At 34.9% G+C, this 18184-nt stretch overlaps 2 protein-coding genes across 2 annotated transcripts; one reads left to right on the forward strand and one right to left on the reverse strand.

Annotated features, from left to right (window-relative positions):
• Positions 1-2250: 2250 nt before the first annotated feature.
• LOC104896760 (uncharacterized) lies at positions 2251-2878 on the reverse strand. The gene has a single exon (XM_010683548.3). The coding sequence runs from the start codon at positions 2875-2877 to the stop codon at positions 2251-2253; it is 627 nt and encodes a 208-aa protein (XP_010681850.3). The 5' UTR covers position 2878.
• Positions 2879-4977: 2099 nt separating this feature from the next.
• Positions 4978-12769, forward strand: LOC104883655 (WRKY transcription factor 71). The gene is made up of 3 exons (XM_010668205.4): positions 4978-6015; positions 6824-6967; positions 12156-12769. The coding sequence occupies exons 1-3, from the start codon at positions 5546-5548 to the stop codon at positions 12550-12552; spliced, it is 1011 nt and encodes a 336-aa protein (XP_010666507.1). The 5' UTR covers positions 4978-5545; the 3' UTR covers positions 12553-12769.
• Positions 12770-18184: the final 5415 nt, after the last annotated feature.

The raw sequence follows: 18184 nt of genomic DNA on the forward strand, positions 1-18184 counted from the left end.
AATAATCTTTGGTCGGACGACTTTCAGGTGGTTCCAATTTTTTTCAGTTAGTCTTAATTTTCTTTCAGGTAGTCTTCATTTTTTTTCAGGTAGTCTTCATTTTTTTTCAGGTAGTCTTCATTTTGTTTTCAGTTAGTCTTCTTTTTTTCAGTTGTTGGTTTTTGTACTTCAGTTAGACTTACTTTGGGTTTCAGTTGGTCTTTATTCTTTTTCAGGTAGTCTTCATTTTTTTCAGGTAGTCTTCATTTTTTTTCAGGTAGTCTTCATTTTCTTTCAGGTAGTCCATTATTTCTCTCAGTTGGCCCATTATTTCTTTCAGTTGGTCCATTTTTTGTTTCAGTTGGTCCATTATTTGTTTCAGTTGATATACATATTACGAAACAAAGTCCAACTGAAACAAAATAAAGTCCAACTGAAAGAAAACAAAGTCTAACTGAAAGAAAACAAAGTCCGAGTGAAAGAAAACAAAGTCCAACTGAAAAAAAACAAAGTCCAACTGAAAGAAAACAATAACGAACTGAAAGAAAACAATAACCAACTGAAACAAAAAAAACCAACTCAAAATACCTGGAATCATCTTCTCTTCCCCTTTAACTCCAGTAGTAGTAGTACTTCCACTACCACTTCTTCACTCTCTTCACTCTTCCAAAATCTTCGCCATTAGTGTGATGACCAATTATTGCACTATTCATGCTTGATTGGAAGAGTGCTGAAAGAAATGTCATTCATAATCTTCGCCATTACTGTGATAACCAATTATTCGCCATTAATAACTGCATCGAAAAACTTCCTACAACATGAATGGCATTTCTTTCAGCATGAATAGTACTTCCACTACAGCATGAATAGGCTGGAAATCTTCGCCATTACTGTAAGTATGATGTATGTGAATTTCCAGATCAGAGAACTCCATTATGAGAAGTCCACTTCCACTACCACTTCTTCACTCTCTCTCCTCCGCCGTCGCCGCTGCACTAATCATTCCCACTCTCTCTCCAATGTCGCTTTTTCTCTCTCCTCCAATCTCAAGCTTCGCGTTTTTACTCAGGTTCTTCCTTTTTTTCTTAAATAATACACTTTGGATCTGCTTTCTTTCGTTTTTGATTGGTTGGTTTGGTTGAAATCAAGATTTTTGGGTTTTAAAATTGAATTTTCAGAAGATTGAGGTGCTGGTTTTGTGGAGGGAAGTCGAAAATAAAATTGTATAGTACTGGGCTCAGCCCGTCTGACGAGAATATTGGGTCAGACGGTCTGACCCAATACTTTCACTTCTTTTTAATAGCTACTGAGCTTTTATAAATTGGTAAATTATAATCCACTATCTCACTTTTACCCTCTAATTTGGTTTGTTTAAGCTAATTTTGTTTAAGTCCTTACATTACAATAATGGAAAAAAAAGACGGGACAGTAGTGTTCGATAACTTATTGTATGAAAATAGCAATACAAGACCGGCGCTTCATAGAGCATAGACGCTATACGTCATGGCTTGTCAAAAGACTTGAATAATTCTATAGTTTCCGCCTTATATGCTACATAATTAATACATAACGTATCTAACTCTTTCTCAAGTCACACAAAATTCCAACATAGAAAAGGCACTTTTCACCCTTTTAATTGGAAGGCTGCATTGTCAAACCTTATAAAGTTTTGCCTCATCTCTTAGAGCACCTCCATCCATGAGGCACCCCATATTTTCTCTCTCCTCATCTTATTTGTCCACCTCATTTTCCACTACCTCTCCATTTTACCTTACTCAAATTTGAAACACATACCTCCACTCATCTACCTCCCCATTTATCTTCTCTCTCTTATTTCCTATACCCCACCACCTTTTCTCTCTCCTACTTTCCCATACCCCACCAATATTTTATCTATTGATTATATATTCCATATGTAACATGATTTCTTTGTAATTAAATAAAAAAATCGTAATTATCCTCATTAATTTCATAATTAATCAATAAATAATTGTGACATAATTAAATTCGGTAGTTGCTAATTACGCTATGTAAATTGGTAATCACGCTATTAAAACGATAAATCGTTAATTTATGCTCATCTTTTAATTAAGCTACTTAATTGAGATTTCTTACAACAATGGCTACACTTAATATTACAAACAATAATTCACTCATCATTGGTTGATTGGCGACAATTGTGCCAAATGTGTTGAGCCAAGTCCTTTTGTAAGGAGTTGTGAACATCTCTATCCCACGCATCAGCTCTATTTTGCAAATATTGTTGCATCCCTATATCATTGTAGCGACCAGGTTGAACAGAGAATGTTTCAAGCCTATGGCTAGACGAAGTACTAGCAATCGAGGCATTTTCTTGCTCGAAGTTGATGCGTCTTGATAATTTAGATATGTATCCCGTTCATCCTCGACAATCATATTGTGAAGAATGATACACGCCAGCATTATTTCCCACATTAAGTGTTCATCCCAAATGAGTGATGGCCTTTGTATTATTGCAAAGCGTGCTTGTAAAACCCCAAACGCACGTTCGACGTCTTTCCGAACTGATTCTTGACGTTTGGTGAACAACTCATCGACGGGAGATAGTGGGAGTCGAATTGCTGGCATGAACACTGCCCATTTAGGGTAGATCCCATCTGTTAGGTAATATCCCCTATTATAGGTATTACCATTCACATTAAATGTGACCTCAGGAGCTCTTCCTTGATAAAGATCATCAAACACCGGAGAGCGTGCCAATACATTGATATCATTGCAAGTTCCCGGTGTTCCGAAAAATGCATGCCATATCCACAAGTCTCCGGAGGCCACGGCTTCTAGAATTACCGTTGCAGATTTGGACCTACCTTGATACAACCCTTTCCATGCTCGTGGGCAATTTTTCCATTGCCAATGCATGCAATCTGCGTCGGAACATGTCTTCGGTATATAGAGGACGATCAACAAAGTAATCGTTCATTAACCTTTGATCTGCATCAGCACGGTCTCTTGGAATAATATTTTTTTTTTTTTTGGGAGATGTTCTTTGAGTGGCTTCTATGATTGGAGCGACAATTGTTTGAACAGCTTGTTGAATTACGTAGTCTTCTTGTTCTTCAAGATACGCGTTGTATAAAATCATGTTATTGACCATATCATCAAACTGGTCATCACTTGAACTTGAAGAATTGTAATCCAAGTTCATGTTTCCTTTTGTTGCAAGAAGAGAAGAAGAAGAAGTGGTTTGAAGGAAGAAGAATGATATTTTTTGTAGAAAGAAGGATGGTGTTATGGTGTGATGTTATCATTCAACCAATTCATCTTTTATAGACATTTGATGATAAGAGTGCAATCTCTGAAGATAAGAAAGGACTACACAATCCCAAAAAAAAGATTTTCAAAAGATAAGATTGTAATCCACTTTTCAGAAGATAAGATTCTCAATAGATAAGATTGTAATCCACTTTTCAGAAGATAAGATTCTCAATAGATAAGATTGTAATCCACTTTTCAGAAGATAAGATTCTCAATAGATAAAAAATATTAAAACAATACAAACTAGGATAGTAAATACTAGAATTACGAAAGAATTAAGGATACTAAATAAAACAAGCTTATAACTAAACTACTTCATAAACTCTTCTCTCAGCTTCTCATAGTATTCGAACTCAACAGCATCAAGAGATGGTTTTGTCATCAACAATTGATACATCTTGAACCTCATTTTCTTTTCATCTCGCTGCTTTTGGTAATCCATCATTTCTTCTATATTTTTCCTTATTGTAATTCGTTCACCTTGCATTTCACTTAAGGTGTTGTTGAAATCAATCTAAACTTGTAGCTACTCCTTTCATCTTTCTTTGTGCCTTAGCCTTCTTCTGACCATCCGGGCGAACTGATACAACTTCATCACTTGACCTTTTTGAACTTGATTGACTCACAACAGTTGAATCATATCCGGGTTGCCATCTTGAAAGGTGTCTCATTCCCATCCAACAATGGTACAATTTGAAAGCTTTATTATTTTGTTTTTGTTTGTATAGTTCATGAGCTTTAGCCTCTACATCCGTAATAGCCATTCCACTTGATTTCATTCGCTCGGCTTCACCGAGTTGCGATACCCACAAAGTCACGAGTCGGTTGATGGTTCTCCAGTGCGCTTTAATTGACTTCATGGTCCTTGGGTGGATGAGTGATGGTTTTTTTACCACTTCAGCATCGTAGATGCGCTTGATTTCTATCCAAAGCTTTGCCTTTGACTGATCTGTTCCCACTAATGGATCACCACCACAATTAAGGTATCCGGAGACCAATGCTATATCCTCATCATGTCCCCACCTTTCTTTTAGTATCTTATTTTTACCTTTTCCACCTTGGTCCGCTTCATCTTCATCATCATCATCATAAGCATCATCATCGTCTCCGAGTTGTTGAGTTTGGTAATAATCTCCAATCGGTATTCGGTTATTGCTCCCGTCTCCCCCTGGAGTTGTAGGATTTTGATCCATATATTGAGACATTGGAGATGAGAGATTCACCGGAGTATGGGGCGGGGTTTCGAAATTAGAAGGTTGTTGATTTGGAGTACAAATGCTTGGAATAAGGCTTGGATTTGAGGGTTATTGAGCATATTTGGATCAAAAGCAATATTAGTATTTTGACGATTTGGGTTTTGTTCGAAATTTTGATGGAAATTTGGATTTTGTGGGGAATTTGAATTTTGTTGGAAATTTGGATTACTTTGGAAATTAGAATTTTGTGGGGAGTTAGAATTTTGTGGGAAATTTGGATTTTGTGGGTGGTTGAGATTAAATTGATAATTTGGGGTTCTTTGAGGCCTATTTCCATAATTAGAATTATTAGGATTCATAATTATGGATAATTTGTTTGGAAGTATTTAAAGAGTAGAGGAATAAAATATATAATTAAGATGAGAAAAATTAGAGAAATTAAAGATTGGAAAAGGTAGAGAAATTTGAATGTATCTAAAATATGGCAAAATTGGTCTCTATTTATAGACAATTAAAAAATATGAACGTTGGTATAATTTTTTTTTTTTTTAATTAGCAGATTTTTTTTAAAATGGCAAAATTGTGCAACGGCTATTTTAAAAAATAACCGTTGCTTTTAAAGGAGAAGGTGACATTTGTCACCTTCTGATTGGGCGCGCGTCATCCTATGCCAGCCAGCTCACCCTTTCTTTTTTCTCCCTCTGCCGCGCGTCAGTCTTCATGGCCAGCAGCTCTTTTTTTTCTCTCTCTCTCCCGCCAGGTGTAACCTCTTCATTAGAGCACCATTTGGGCACCTCCCCTAATCTTTGAGCATCCTCATTAAATGGGGAACCAACCCCACTCATGGGGAGCCCCATTTGAGGAGAGAGAGTCTATATGGGGAGGGTAAAATTCCCCATTGGAGGTGCTCTTATTACCCAACCACACTATCTCTTATATTACCCTCCCTCATTTCTTTCCCCTTCATATTATATTACAAGACAAAGAGTTCTTTCAACAAAAATACAAACCTACAATTTTTCCAGTCAAATTCTCTCCTTTCTTCCTTTCTCAGTCGATCATCACCTCACTCTTCCATGTCTGATGAAGCAAGAAACTATCATAATTCCTATAATTATCACCATAATCCATCGTTAACGTTAATCCATGAAGATCCTGATCATGCCCTATTAGATAACAATAATTTCTTCCCATATTCTTATAACCCTACCTCGTCTAATCTTTACTTCAGTGACTTCATAAATGGATATTCCATGGACTACCCTACTCTCCCCAGGAGCGTAGCGTTGTCACCGACCCCGGCCTCCTCAGAAGTCTTCTCCTCCGTTATTGATGGTGGTGGTGATGAGAAACCAAGAATGGCGAAAGAGAAAGAGGGAGCCTCTGCCGTTGGTAGTGGGGAGAATCCCGGTACTCCAAACTCTTCGATCTCTTCCTCCTCCACGGAAGGTGGTGGCGCGGATGATCGTTCGGGTGTGAAGAACGAAGATAAGCACCCGTTTAAAGCATGCGATGATCAAGGCGGCGATGATGAATCAAAGAAAGTGTAAGTTCAACAAGAGATCTGATCTTTATTTTAAGTATTTGGAATAAAATAGAAGTACAAATGATTCCTTGATTTAACTACTTGGTCAAACAAGAAAAGGTTAAACAATATACTCATATCTACAAGAAGATCATATTAAGTTGTGAATCTCAGTTTCTTACTAACTTAATGAGGGATTTCATAAACCTCTCATCTTACTAGGTTCATTACCACTTCATATTAATACACTTTAGTTATTTGTGATTTATGTTGGATATGTAGCACTTAGCAGAAGAAGAGCTTGAAAGATTTGATGAGACACCATTTCAAAGCTAGCAACCTAAATATGAGTTACTAAACAAGAAAAACTTCATGTGAACCATATTGCATAGTGGCTCTTGGTTAGGCTTGGACCAATCATATTTGTCACCATTATCTGAATTATTAAGCATGGGGGACGACGATATTACTAAGTACCTTTTTCCTTTTTTCTTGTTTTAAATAATAATCCAAAAACTAATTAGAAATTCATGAGGTAATGTCCACCAAATACAAATGAATAGAGTGTACGTCCGCTAGCTAGGGATGAAATCCAGTCTGCATTCAAGTCCTCCGTACGTAGCTAATTGCCGAGCTAACTTAATTACATAAAAAGAAAAATCATGATTTATTTATGAGTAATGGTCTTGAAAAACCAACAATACCCAACAGATTAATTATATAGAGATTAGATTTTATATTGAGTGCATAATAATAATTTAGCAAAAATAATCTAGTGCATAATTAAGTATTGATGAGGGAAAATGAGTGTTTGATTATGAATGAACAGGAATAAGGGAAAGAAGAAAGGGGAGAAGAAGCAAAGGGAACCAAGATTTGCGTTCATGACAAAGAGTGAAGTTGATCAACTTGAAGATGGGTATAGATGGAGAAAATATGGGCAAAAGGCCGTCAAGAATAGTCCTTATCCTAGGTATGTTCTCACGGTTGATCATTCTCAATTTTCCTCTTTTTTTTTTTTTTTTTTTTTTTCTCCACCACTTTTAGAAGTTTCAGTAGTACTATAGTCTATATCTAGTTGGTATTGAAACGCGTTTTCACATTATGCATGTGGATATGAGTTTAATATAGATACCATTTTGTAGATTGAGATTTTGGATTCATGTACAGATGTACTCATGAAAAATGTTCGAAATAGATAAATACGCCGAAATATTGAGTTTCTTTAAGATTAGTAGCCAAATGCATCGAATTTCAAAACAAAAAAAAAAAAAAAAAAAAAAATACAAATATGCCACTGTTTTCTTGAAAATAAAGGTTAAATCATAGTATAAGTGGCTTTGTTCGTTTTTGTTGCGAATTGTCCAATTTACAACTTTACAAGAGTGAAAATAAAAAGTAAAAACTAGGGTATGTTCATCATCTTAATTTTTGTTTGCAATATTGTCCAATTATTTATGTTTATTATAACAAATATATCCATGTGATGTAACTTTAAAAAAGTTAAAACCAAACTTTAAAAGTAGCTCAAAATAATATTTATAACCAGTATTATAATATAACATCCCCTAAATTAAGACTCCGTTTGATAGGGCGTAAAACGTTTTCCAGGAAAATTGTTTTCCTCTATTTTGAGTTTTACATTGTCTGGTTGGCAAAGGAGTGTAAAACCATTTTCCCTTGGAGTAAAATTATACTTCTAATGATGGAAAACCATTTTCTCTTCAAAATGAAAGGAAAATTATTTTCCTCATCTCTCTTACACACTCGTTTCACTATCTCATTACTTTCCCTTTCAAATTTCTTTCATTTTCATTATTTTTTTTTTTTACATAGAACCAAACAACGGAAAACTAATTTTGGAATTGTGTTTTCCATTGTAAATTATTTTCCATGAAAATCATTTTACACTGGAAATGTTTTACGCCCTACCAAACGGAACCTAAATGGTATACAATTGCACACGAGTTAAGTAATTTGTTCAAATTGAAATGCTTGACAGAATATTAATTAACATTAGGTAAGATATTTCAATTAGATTAACTATATCTATAGCAAGTTAGAGACTAGTATATGATTTTTATTTATGTATGTAATGTATTGTTTGAATATTTCCACGTTTCTTATCAAAAGCAAATCAAAAAGTCGGTTTTCAGGCCGACTTTTACCATGTTCAGCATGTTCCATGGAACATGGCCCCTTATGTGTGCGGACCTCGAAATAGAGAATTAAAGTTCAAGTAATAATAAGAAAATGTTTATCTACTTATTTGGGCTACTCTTTTTTCATTATATGATGATATGAAGTGAAGAATCATGAATGGATGAGCTATTACATTATTGAACTTTTCGAATATGAGTTCGCACAGGGCCTCTATATAGTTCGAGACAGGCCTGCTGGTTTCATTTGGCTGATAATTAGTTGAGAATCATATGAGGATCCCAATGGTTGAAGCTCCCACCTCCCAACTTGTTGGTTGGGTGTTTGACTCTCATTAGCCCCATTTTGGAGAGTTTGTGTAAATATTTGATTCTCGGTATAAATCTCCATTTTTCAATGTTTGGAAGTTTCCTTATAAATTGGAATTCTCCTTCTTAACACTCATGAGGGCTTAGCTTACTTGGACTAGTTAATTATCGAATAATTTTTTTTTGGCTAATAACTAGAATAAAACAACTATTGGAATGTTAGGACACCCTACTTATATTGTACCAACAAAAAAAAGGAAAAAGAAAGGACACTATACTTGTAGAGATAAAGTTTCGCCGGTATGGAGCAGACTAGTTCCGTGTAGGAGTTGCTTCGGCGCTGTATAATTTGATTTTATGCTAGCCTGTAATATCACTTAGATAGTTAGATACCGTGTAAGTTTAAACATAATTGAAGATCAGGAAGGTACAAAATCAATAATGGTTCATAATCATGCATAATTTATTATAGATACCTGCATGCATCAATGCAAATTTACCAAAAAATATTTTTATTTATTATAAAGATTACTTGCTCGTTTTAATAAACAATGTGTGGATGTGAGACACTTTATTTGATCAATATTTAAAGTGTTGTTGAAAATTTTCTGATGAGATTGCGTCAAAATATTAGTATGGCTTATGGATCTCTATACACCAAATAAATGAATAAAAATAAATTTGAAAAAATATGGTCTAGTGCCACCCAAGTTTATCAAAGCACATTTTAATTCTTATCATTAATTGGTATTCTATTTTTTCTTATCCCTACTTTAACCGTATACGTTTGTAAATATATTTATTGAATCTTAAATATCTTTAATATTGCAAATACACTTATTGAACCTTAAATATTTTTCATTACATATTAGACAAAAATTATAGTGATTAAATAGTAATAAAGTATTCATTGAGACGAATCAAACAAGATCCGACATGATTATATTTTTCCTTATATGTTGAGAAAAAATTAGAAAATTATGCCTAATTGTAACTAATGTCATTATTTCAAAATTCCAAATAATTGAAGGATATCGGTTTAAAAAGGTACTTCCGTCTTCCAAAGGCCAAGGGTAAAAATTGTTTTACATGTAAACTTGTTTGTGTATTTTAGAGCTTTTTTATTTCAGTGGCAAATCTGCCTATAGATATATCATATATATGAGTATATGACCTTATATGAATGAAAAATTTCTTTCCTTGTGAAAAAAGAGTTGGCAATGAGTTGCCGTTGCCAATTGCTAGAGGAACAGCTTGGTGGTCGGTGGTCGCCCTAAAACAAACAATTTGACTTCTCAGAATTGAGGGTGCCCCTTAAAATGTGAAAGACTTAATTAGGAATCTACCAAAAGCAGCAATTGTTGATGATTTATTGTTTCCTAGTGCCAAAATACCTGCCCCTTTTTGTTTTCAATTCCGTTCCCACATCCTTTTATTTTTCGGAAAACAAATACTTACATCTCATCATTTTTTAATTCAAACATCTTGACTTTTTGTGAAAACCTGTATTCACAGTTTCACACACGTAACTAGGGTGTTCATAAATATACGATTCGGTCGATCCGATCTGTTTTTTTTAGTTTTTGGATATTTCGGACCGGTTATTCGAAAATTTTCGAATCGAATACGGATCAACATTTTTTCTTTTCGGATATTCGAAAATATCCGTATCATTGAAATTTTTCAGATTTTTGCGGATATTTTCGGATATCCGATCTAAAATATCTGTTTTCAAGATCGGATATCTGAAATATCCGATGATCCAATCCGAAACTTGTTTTTATGAACTTTTCCTTTAAAAATTTCAATTTTTTTGGTTTTCGGATATCCGATGATCCGATCCGAAAATTTCGGATATCCAATCCGACACGATCCGAAATTTTTCGTATCGGATTCAGATCGCTTTTTTCCAATCCGAAATTTCGGATCGGATCGGATATCCGAAATGAACCACTCTAAAAATCTGACTTTACTAAATCTACTAACAAGTAGTCAAATATAAATAATAGTGGTTTTTTGGTAAATAAATATGCGCACTATATCTCTATACTATAAGAGAAGAGGAGAACAACGGTGTCCCCATTTGAAATTACATTTTTAATCCTGTTAAATAAATTATATTTTGTTAGCACAGTAAACGCATATCAACAAAAATTGACAAAATTATTTTATAAAAGGAAATTCTCAAACAAGTCAAAGTCATCACAATCAACATAAAATTGACAAAATAATTTTACATAAGGAAATTTACCATAAATATAAAATGACACATACATATGAGTATACATTGATTAGAAAAGTCCATAAAAAAAGTTAGAGTGTGTTATTGAAATACTTTATCGACAATAATGTAGTACGTAAAAGCTTGATGATGATTTATAATGTATTTAGAAACTTATATTTTTTATCAATAAAATAACACTCTTTACCCAAAATAACATTATCGAACCATCATATAGTTTCAACTCCAACTTTATGATAAAAACAACAAAAGGTTAGTGATATATATTTTCTAATTGTTTTATGCATTATACGTGCTTCATTGATTTCAAATTATTTACTCATAAAATAGCACAATCAAATAGAACCTAAAAGTTTTTTAAATGCTATAAAAAATTTAGTTGAAAAGAAAAAATTCAAAAAATTTATTGTGGAAGAATAACCAATAAAAAAAATAATTAAAGCATGCATGCGTGCATAAATTGCTAGTATGAATTATAAAAAGAGACACAGCCTATTACTTTCAAGGCAAGGGAAAAACCTTCTACAAAAGAATCCTACCCCTAGACTTGAAGACAAACAACTGAGGCCAAAGCCTTACATAGCAAATATACAAGCAAAAACAAAGTCACAAGACGAAAAAAACGCAACAAAAATACAGATTGCTAAACCATTGTGTGTCCAACTCTGCAATCTTTTCTGGAAGCCAACCCTCAATTCTTTGCATCATCCAGTACTTTATATCCCTAATGACTATATTCAATCATTCAATGCAGTCATTTGTTGACTCCAAAGAGAGTTATTCCTCTCTCCCCATAATCTATAGACAGTGGCAACTAGAGCAGCATGATCCATTCTCTTAAATTTCGAACCTTCAAACTCCTGGCAATCCAATGGTAAAGGTGCTGCGTGCAGCGTGCACATAGCTTTCTGTTGGTGTTATGACCCCCAAACATTCTTTCATCTTCTGAGGACTCTCCTTGCTGAAGGAATATGTCCATTATGTTATGAATATTTATGAAGTGATTGGGGTGGGAATAATTTTGGTAGTAATATTTCATCCTTCTGACATTGGAAAATTATGGAAGGAAATTGCAAGCTCACTTTTCCCTTCCCTCCATAATTGTTATCCAACAAATTATAAAAAAAACACAAATAAAAGACAAATCTAGTATGGAACTAAAATCTAATAGTAATAATAAATATGATAAGATATTAGATCTGAATTAACAAGAAAGTTCATGTCCAGTTACTAAAATTTACTCAGCTAGCTATAATATATAGGTTTAGATTTTTTAGAATAACAACAATAATAATAAAAAGACAAATCAAGACATAAATTATACCGTGAATCATGATGAAAAGAAAAGATTGAATGACATGTGTAAGATCAGACACATTTATTGATGTATGCAGTATGCGTGCTATAGGTTACGCCTTATGGCATTTAACAAATGAAGGTAATGATTTCAGGAGCTACTATCGTTGCACAACACAGAAATGCATGGTAAAGAAGAGAGTGGAAAGATCTTTCCAAGACCCGTCGACGGTCATTACAACCTACGAGGGTCAGCACAACCACCCAGTTCCGGCCACGTTACGTGGTCATGCTGCTGCGCTCCTCCCTCAATATTCCATGCTAGCACCAGCACCACCATCGTCGTCATCGAACTTCCCTCACGAACTACTAGCTCAACTAGGGCACGGCGGAGCTGATAATATGAGTGTTGGTGTTTCTTCCTTTTCGCAGTTTTCACATCTGCAACAACTTCATCATCGTCATAACATTCATCAGTTACAGTTTCCAACTGATGATTATGGGCTATTGCAAGATGTGGTTCCACCCTTCCTTCTTAAGGAAGAGCCCTAGTTATTAGACTTGTATAACATATACTATCACTATGAGTCTATATATGTATTATCCTAGCTAATCTTATTATGTATGTTATAGAGGAACTTTTTGACTAATCAGTTAGTGTATAATATACAATAGTGATGTATCAGATACTTCATATCTTTATGCATGGGAACTAATTACTATACTATTTTATAAATTTGGTATGATAAATTACATTAACGTCCTATCACATTCTACCTTAGCACAACCTATCACAAAGCCCTCCCATTTCCCATGACGAGAACATGTAGAAATTTGATGCAATTAGCGAAAATGTATAAATTAATTTTCTAACATCAAATACCCAAGATCTCATGCATAAACTAATACTCATCATAGAATAATAAATCATACCCTTGTAGCATACTGATTTCCTCGCTTGCTAGTGTCGCTTGACCTTTTGTAATAAAGATTCAAGAACTTCAATTGTAGTTTTTGTACATAGTCCACTAAATAACGAACAAGATTCCTAATGCGTGTTTGCTAGAACAATATATCAAGGTATAATTGAAACACGGAACACATCATGATTCAAGAAAATTAACTAGAAAGTGCTAATCGGTAAACTAAATTTCTAATTTTCTCAATAATCTCAAATGGTCGGATATACCCCGGACGAAATTTTCTTGCTTTGCCAAACGTCAATACTCCTCTAGTTGGGGAAACCATAAAAATTGTTGAGTCACCAACTCAAAATTCTACATGCGTTCTTTTAAAGTCAGCATAACTAGTTTGATGGTTCTGTGAAGTTTTCATTTTTTCTTCAATGATTTGAACATCATCTGATGTTTTCTGTATCATTTCAGGTCCAACTATCTTAATCCATTTTTGTCACTCCAACATAAAGGGGTTCACATTTTCGTGCATATAGAGTTTCATAAGGTGACATATTAATGCTTAGGGGTGTTCAATGTCGGATATCGGATCCGATCCGATCCGAAAATCCGGATATCCGAAAATTTCGGATCAGAGGAATTGCGATCCGAATCCGATCCGAAATTTTCGGATATTCGAACTTTTCGGATCGGATCACCGGGTTCTCGGATCGGACACCGGATTTTCATATCGGATCACCGGATTTTCGGATCGGGATCGTTGAAATTTTTGAAAAATCCCGATCCGTATCCGATCCGAAAACCCGGATTTTTTTCCGGATATCCGATCCGAAATATCCGAAATCTTAAAATCGGATCGGATATTCGAAATTTCGGATCGGATCGGCGGGTTTTCGGATCGGATATTTCGGATCGGATATTTTTGCACACCCCTATTAATGCTAGCATGATAACTATTGTTAAGGAGAATTTTCTTAATGACAAACGTATTTCCCATGAACCTTTAAATTCCAAAACACAAGCTCGCAAAATCTTCTAAAGCTTGAATAGTTCTTTTAATCTAGTAACCTGTAGCTGGGTGAAAGGTTGTGCTAATGTTCAATTGTGTACCCAATGCTTTCTGTAGCTTTTGCCAAAATTTTAAATATATATCAAGTTTCTCGATCATATACAATAGATAAAGGTACTCCATGAAGTCTAGTAATCTCTTCAACATGCTATCTTGCTAATCGTTCAAGATCCTAAATATCATGAATTTCTAAGAAATGACCACTTTTGTAAGCTTATCCACTATAACCCATATAGAATTCATCCTGAGAGGAGTTATTGTAATCCCATGACTAAATCCATAGTTATCGGCTCCCATTTCAAACCAACACTAGTGGAAAAAACCTTATATAATACAAAGAAACGAATTTAGTTCTACCAAAATTGGATCCGTAAAATCATTCGTTTGTGCGAAAATAAAATAAATTAAAGGGTCAAATAACTGTTCCGGTTGGCCTAAAACTAGATCACTTAATGTTAACGAATCTGGTTTAAGACCAACTGGACCATATAATGCATTTAGGCCATCATATACCACCCCACCCCTTTCCCTCCACGCTCGATCTAATACTCCATATTTCACTCTCCTTACTCCATCTTTGACTCTCTGATCCTCACTCAAACCCTAATACTCTCACCCTCTCAATGCCACTAGCACACTACCCTCTCAAACGCCACCACCCACCAACACACATCAACGCCATGCCACCCTCTTCTCTATGTAACTATATGCGCCACGAACACTTTCTTCTCTATCATCCTCTCAATGCCATGCCCACCCTCTTCTATCTCAACCTCTTAACGCCACAACCACCAACACCTACTCCTCAAGAACACCCAGGAAATCTTCTCAACGCCATAACCATCGCAATCGGTCTTCTCTATCTTCATCCAATACATAGATCTTTAATTTCAAAGATGAACATGGCGTGAGCAACACAGCCTTGCATGTTTTACTCCCTCTCTCTCTTCATCCAGCTCAAATTCAAGGTTTTTTTTTATTTAGATTCACTCAATTAATTAATTAATTAATTGTTAAACCTTTGAGGCTGATATCAATTTTGCGTATTTAGGGGTTGAGATTGTTTATGTAATATAGCATTTTAGGGGTTTTCTATAATTCTCTCTTCTCTCTATACTCAATTACGCTTTTAGGGTTTTTATTAATTTTGTTTTTTGTGTAATTTTTGCTTGATGATTTTTGTAATTTTTTTCAGTTGTTAACATTTTTTTTGTAATTTCTTTATGAATTTTAGATAGAATTGTTGAATTTATTTAGTAATTCATGGATATTAATTTTGATTATTTTGTGAATTATATTATGTATTTGCACTTAGATATGTGTGTGTTTATTTATTTCATCACCTAACATAGTATGTATCCTATGTATGTATTTTAATTATTACGTATGTATTTTGATCATTTTGTTGGTGTATACATATGTGGGAAAGTTGTTCTCTGCCTATCTTTCCCTCTTTAGAAAGCGTGAGTTTTTTTAAAAAAATATATGAAATTGAAGGTAATTGATCCAATTGAGCTGCAAAACCCGAGTTAGGTAACTTAAATAACTGATCCTGTTTTGCAACTTAATTGGATCAGTTAAAACTCAATTGATTATGTTTTGAACCGGATCAGTTGAATTCCCTCAACCTCTCCGCCGTTGACTAGTCTGGCCCATTTTCAAATCAGTTACTATTTGAGTAGATCAGTTAGGGTTATTTTCCACTAGTGTAAGTGGTATATCCAACGGTTGCTAAAGTCCTGAAGGACGCTGATATTCAATTGGCAATAGGGGTGTTCATAAAAATCTAACACGCTTGTGTATTATCTCGTAATTTTATGAATTTTATAAATATATTTTAATGTATATTGATATATATTTTTGAGTATTTAAATATTGTATTTTTTTAGAATGTTGACTATTGAAAGCCAAAAGGATTCTTTAATGGTTTTAAGTCATCAGATATTTTATTTAGTCATACTTGAAAGTTATTTTATATTTGAAAGGTTGAGTGGGAGTACAAAAGATTTTAATTATTGGGAAGAGGAGCCCAAAAACTTTTACTATGTTTCATGAGCCTATATTGTAAAGAGGAGTCCAAAGACTTTTATTATAAGCATCTTTATTAAACTAACCCATCAACCCAAACCATCATTCAAACCCAAACCGAATTAGGCGTGTTCATAACAGGGTACTCGAAATGTCAGGTACCCAAATATGTGGGTACCCACATTTTCAGATACTTGAAAATGCAGCCCATAACCCGACCCAGAAAAATCGGGTACCTAATAATCGGGTACCTGATATTCCTGGGTCGGGTCATAAGGTACCCGACTCGTTTTAGCTGAGTAAAAGCGAGTAAAAAGATGAGAGAGAGAATCCCCCTAGAGAGAGAAACCACTGGACCATTGTCACCCGGAATAATCCTAAACCCAACCACAGCCAAGCCCGTCGTACCTGCTTCGTTAACCACCCGCCAATTACAACCAACATACAAGACATAGCCAAGGTGTTCCGATGCCATGGAGCCATAGCCAACATCCATATCCCCACAATACAAAGAAACCCAAATCATTGTTTTGCTTTTGTACAATTCGTGTACCCTCAATCCCTTGTCACAACAGTAAGAGATGAAAATGGAAGGATATATGGAAACACAAGAATCAATGTATTTCCAGCCAAATATGATAGACCAGTCGAAACTCACAACCCCTCAAACCCAAACCGCACTCTACACCAGCCATTTAAATCTCGAATACTCACCAAACATAGCCACCCCATAAAACCAAACAAGCTGCGAGATGATAGGTCATACAAAGAGGTTGTCCACACAGAAAAACAACCTAATCAGATGACACATAATAAAATTAGAGAGGAAAACCTGGAGGCAAACCTGAAGCCAACCAAACCAAACCCAACAAAACACCGCATCATGAGTTCAAAGGTCCTAGGAGAGGACACTGGAAAAATCCGAAATTCACTTGAAGAAATTGACACAGAAAGCGACATAGCAGCTGGAATAAGAGGGAGACTACATGATGAGAACAAGGAATGGCTGAACAGAAGTGCCATTGCTATCTCACATTCACTTCAGTCATCTGAGTCAATCTTAAAACACATACTCTCAGAAGGAGTAAACTGTCTTATAATCAAATCAATGGGAGGCATGCAACATCTTCTAATCTTTGATTCCTTGGAAGATAAAAGATCAATCATCGACAGTCAATGGCTTGACAGGTTGTTCATGGCAGTTAGAGATGTAAACAGAAGGAGTAAAGCGTTATGGAGAAAATCATGGATAAACAAATATGTTGTTCCTCTTGTAGCATAGAGTTACGAAAACTTTTATAACTTAGGTTGTATTTTCGGAAAAGTTATCTCAGTTCACTACAAACAATTTGATTGTGCAAAAATAAAAATATGCACTGACTGCATGTTCCATATCAATTGTAAAGTGTCCATGGAAATTGAAGATATATATTCAACATCATGTCTTCATCTCGGAAAAACAGTATCACAGGGCCCAACCAAACAATAGTGATCATGATGAAGAAAAGAAGACAGAAGGAGAAACAGTCCTAAATGAATGAAAAAACCCAGAAACTTCAAAGTCAATCCCAGGTAAGCCTCCATTGGCTGCAAAAATTGTCTCAGAGACAAGAAATATGAAAAGTCGCATTTCAAATGATGAATCAATGAGTACATTGAGAGAGAATGTTAGGAATTGTGAAATTCAACCACCAGAGCCGCCATTTACTCTCAATAACCAAGCACAACCATCTCTCCACCTAGATTATATACATTTATCCACCCAAGACATTAACTCAACCCCTTGGAATCTATATGGTCAACAGACAAAAAACCCAAAACATAACAACTTGGGCCCAAAACAAAACAAACCTCCCAAACCAAGCTACCAAAATGACAACCTTTTTGAAAACACAACACAAAACTATCCCATTGTTCAGCTTGGACTAAAAAGCCCAATGCGATTAACATCACCACATAAAGTCATCTACTCACCAATCAAGACATCCAATACCTTTGGCCCACTTCTCAAGCCAAACAAACCCAAAGCATCATCCTCTTCAATTCTTGGATCCTCTTCGTGCTCTCGCCCTCTCTTCCCACCTAGATTCGAAAACACAATTCCCACATACAAAAAGAGAGCAGGAAAAAAAAAGAAAAAGAAAACTTGAGAAAAAAAAGGAAGCTAAGAAAA

The sequence above is a fragment of the Beta vulgaris genome, chromosome 8 (genome assembly GCF_026745355.1).
Source record: "Beta vulgaris subsp. vulgaris cultivar EL10 chromosome 8, EL10.2, whole genome shotgun sequence".
Classification (NCBI taxonomy): Eukaryota; Viridiplantae; Streptophyta; class Magnoliopsida; order Caryophyllales; family Amaranthaceae; genus Beta; species Beta vulgaris.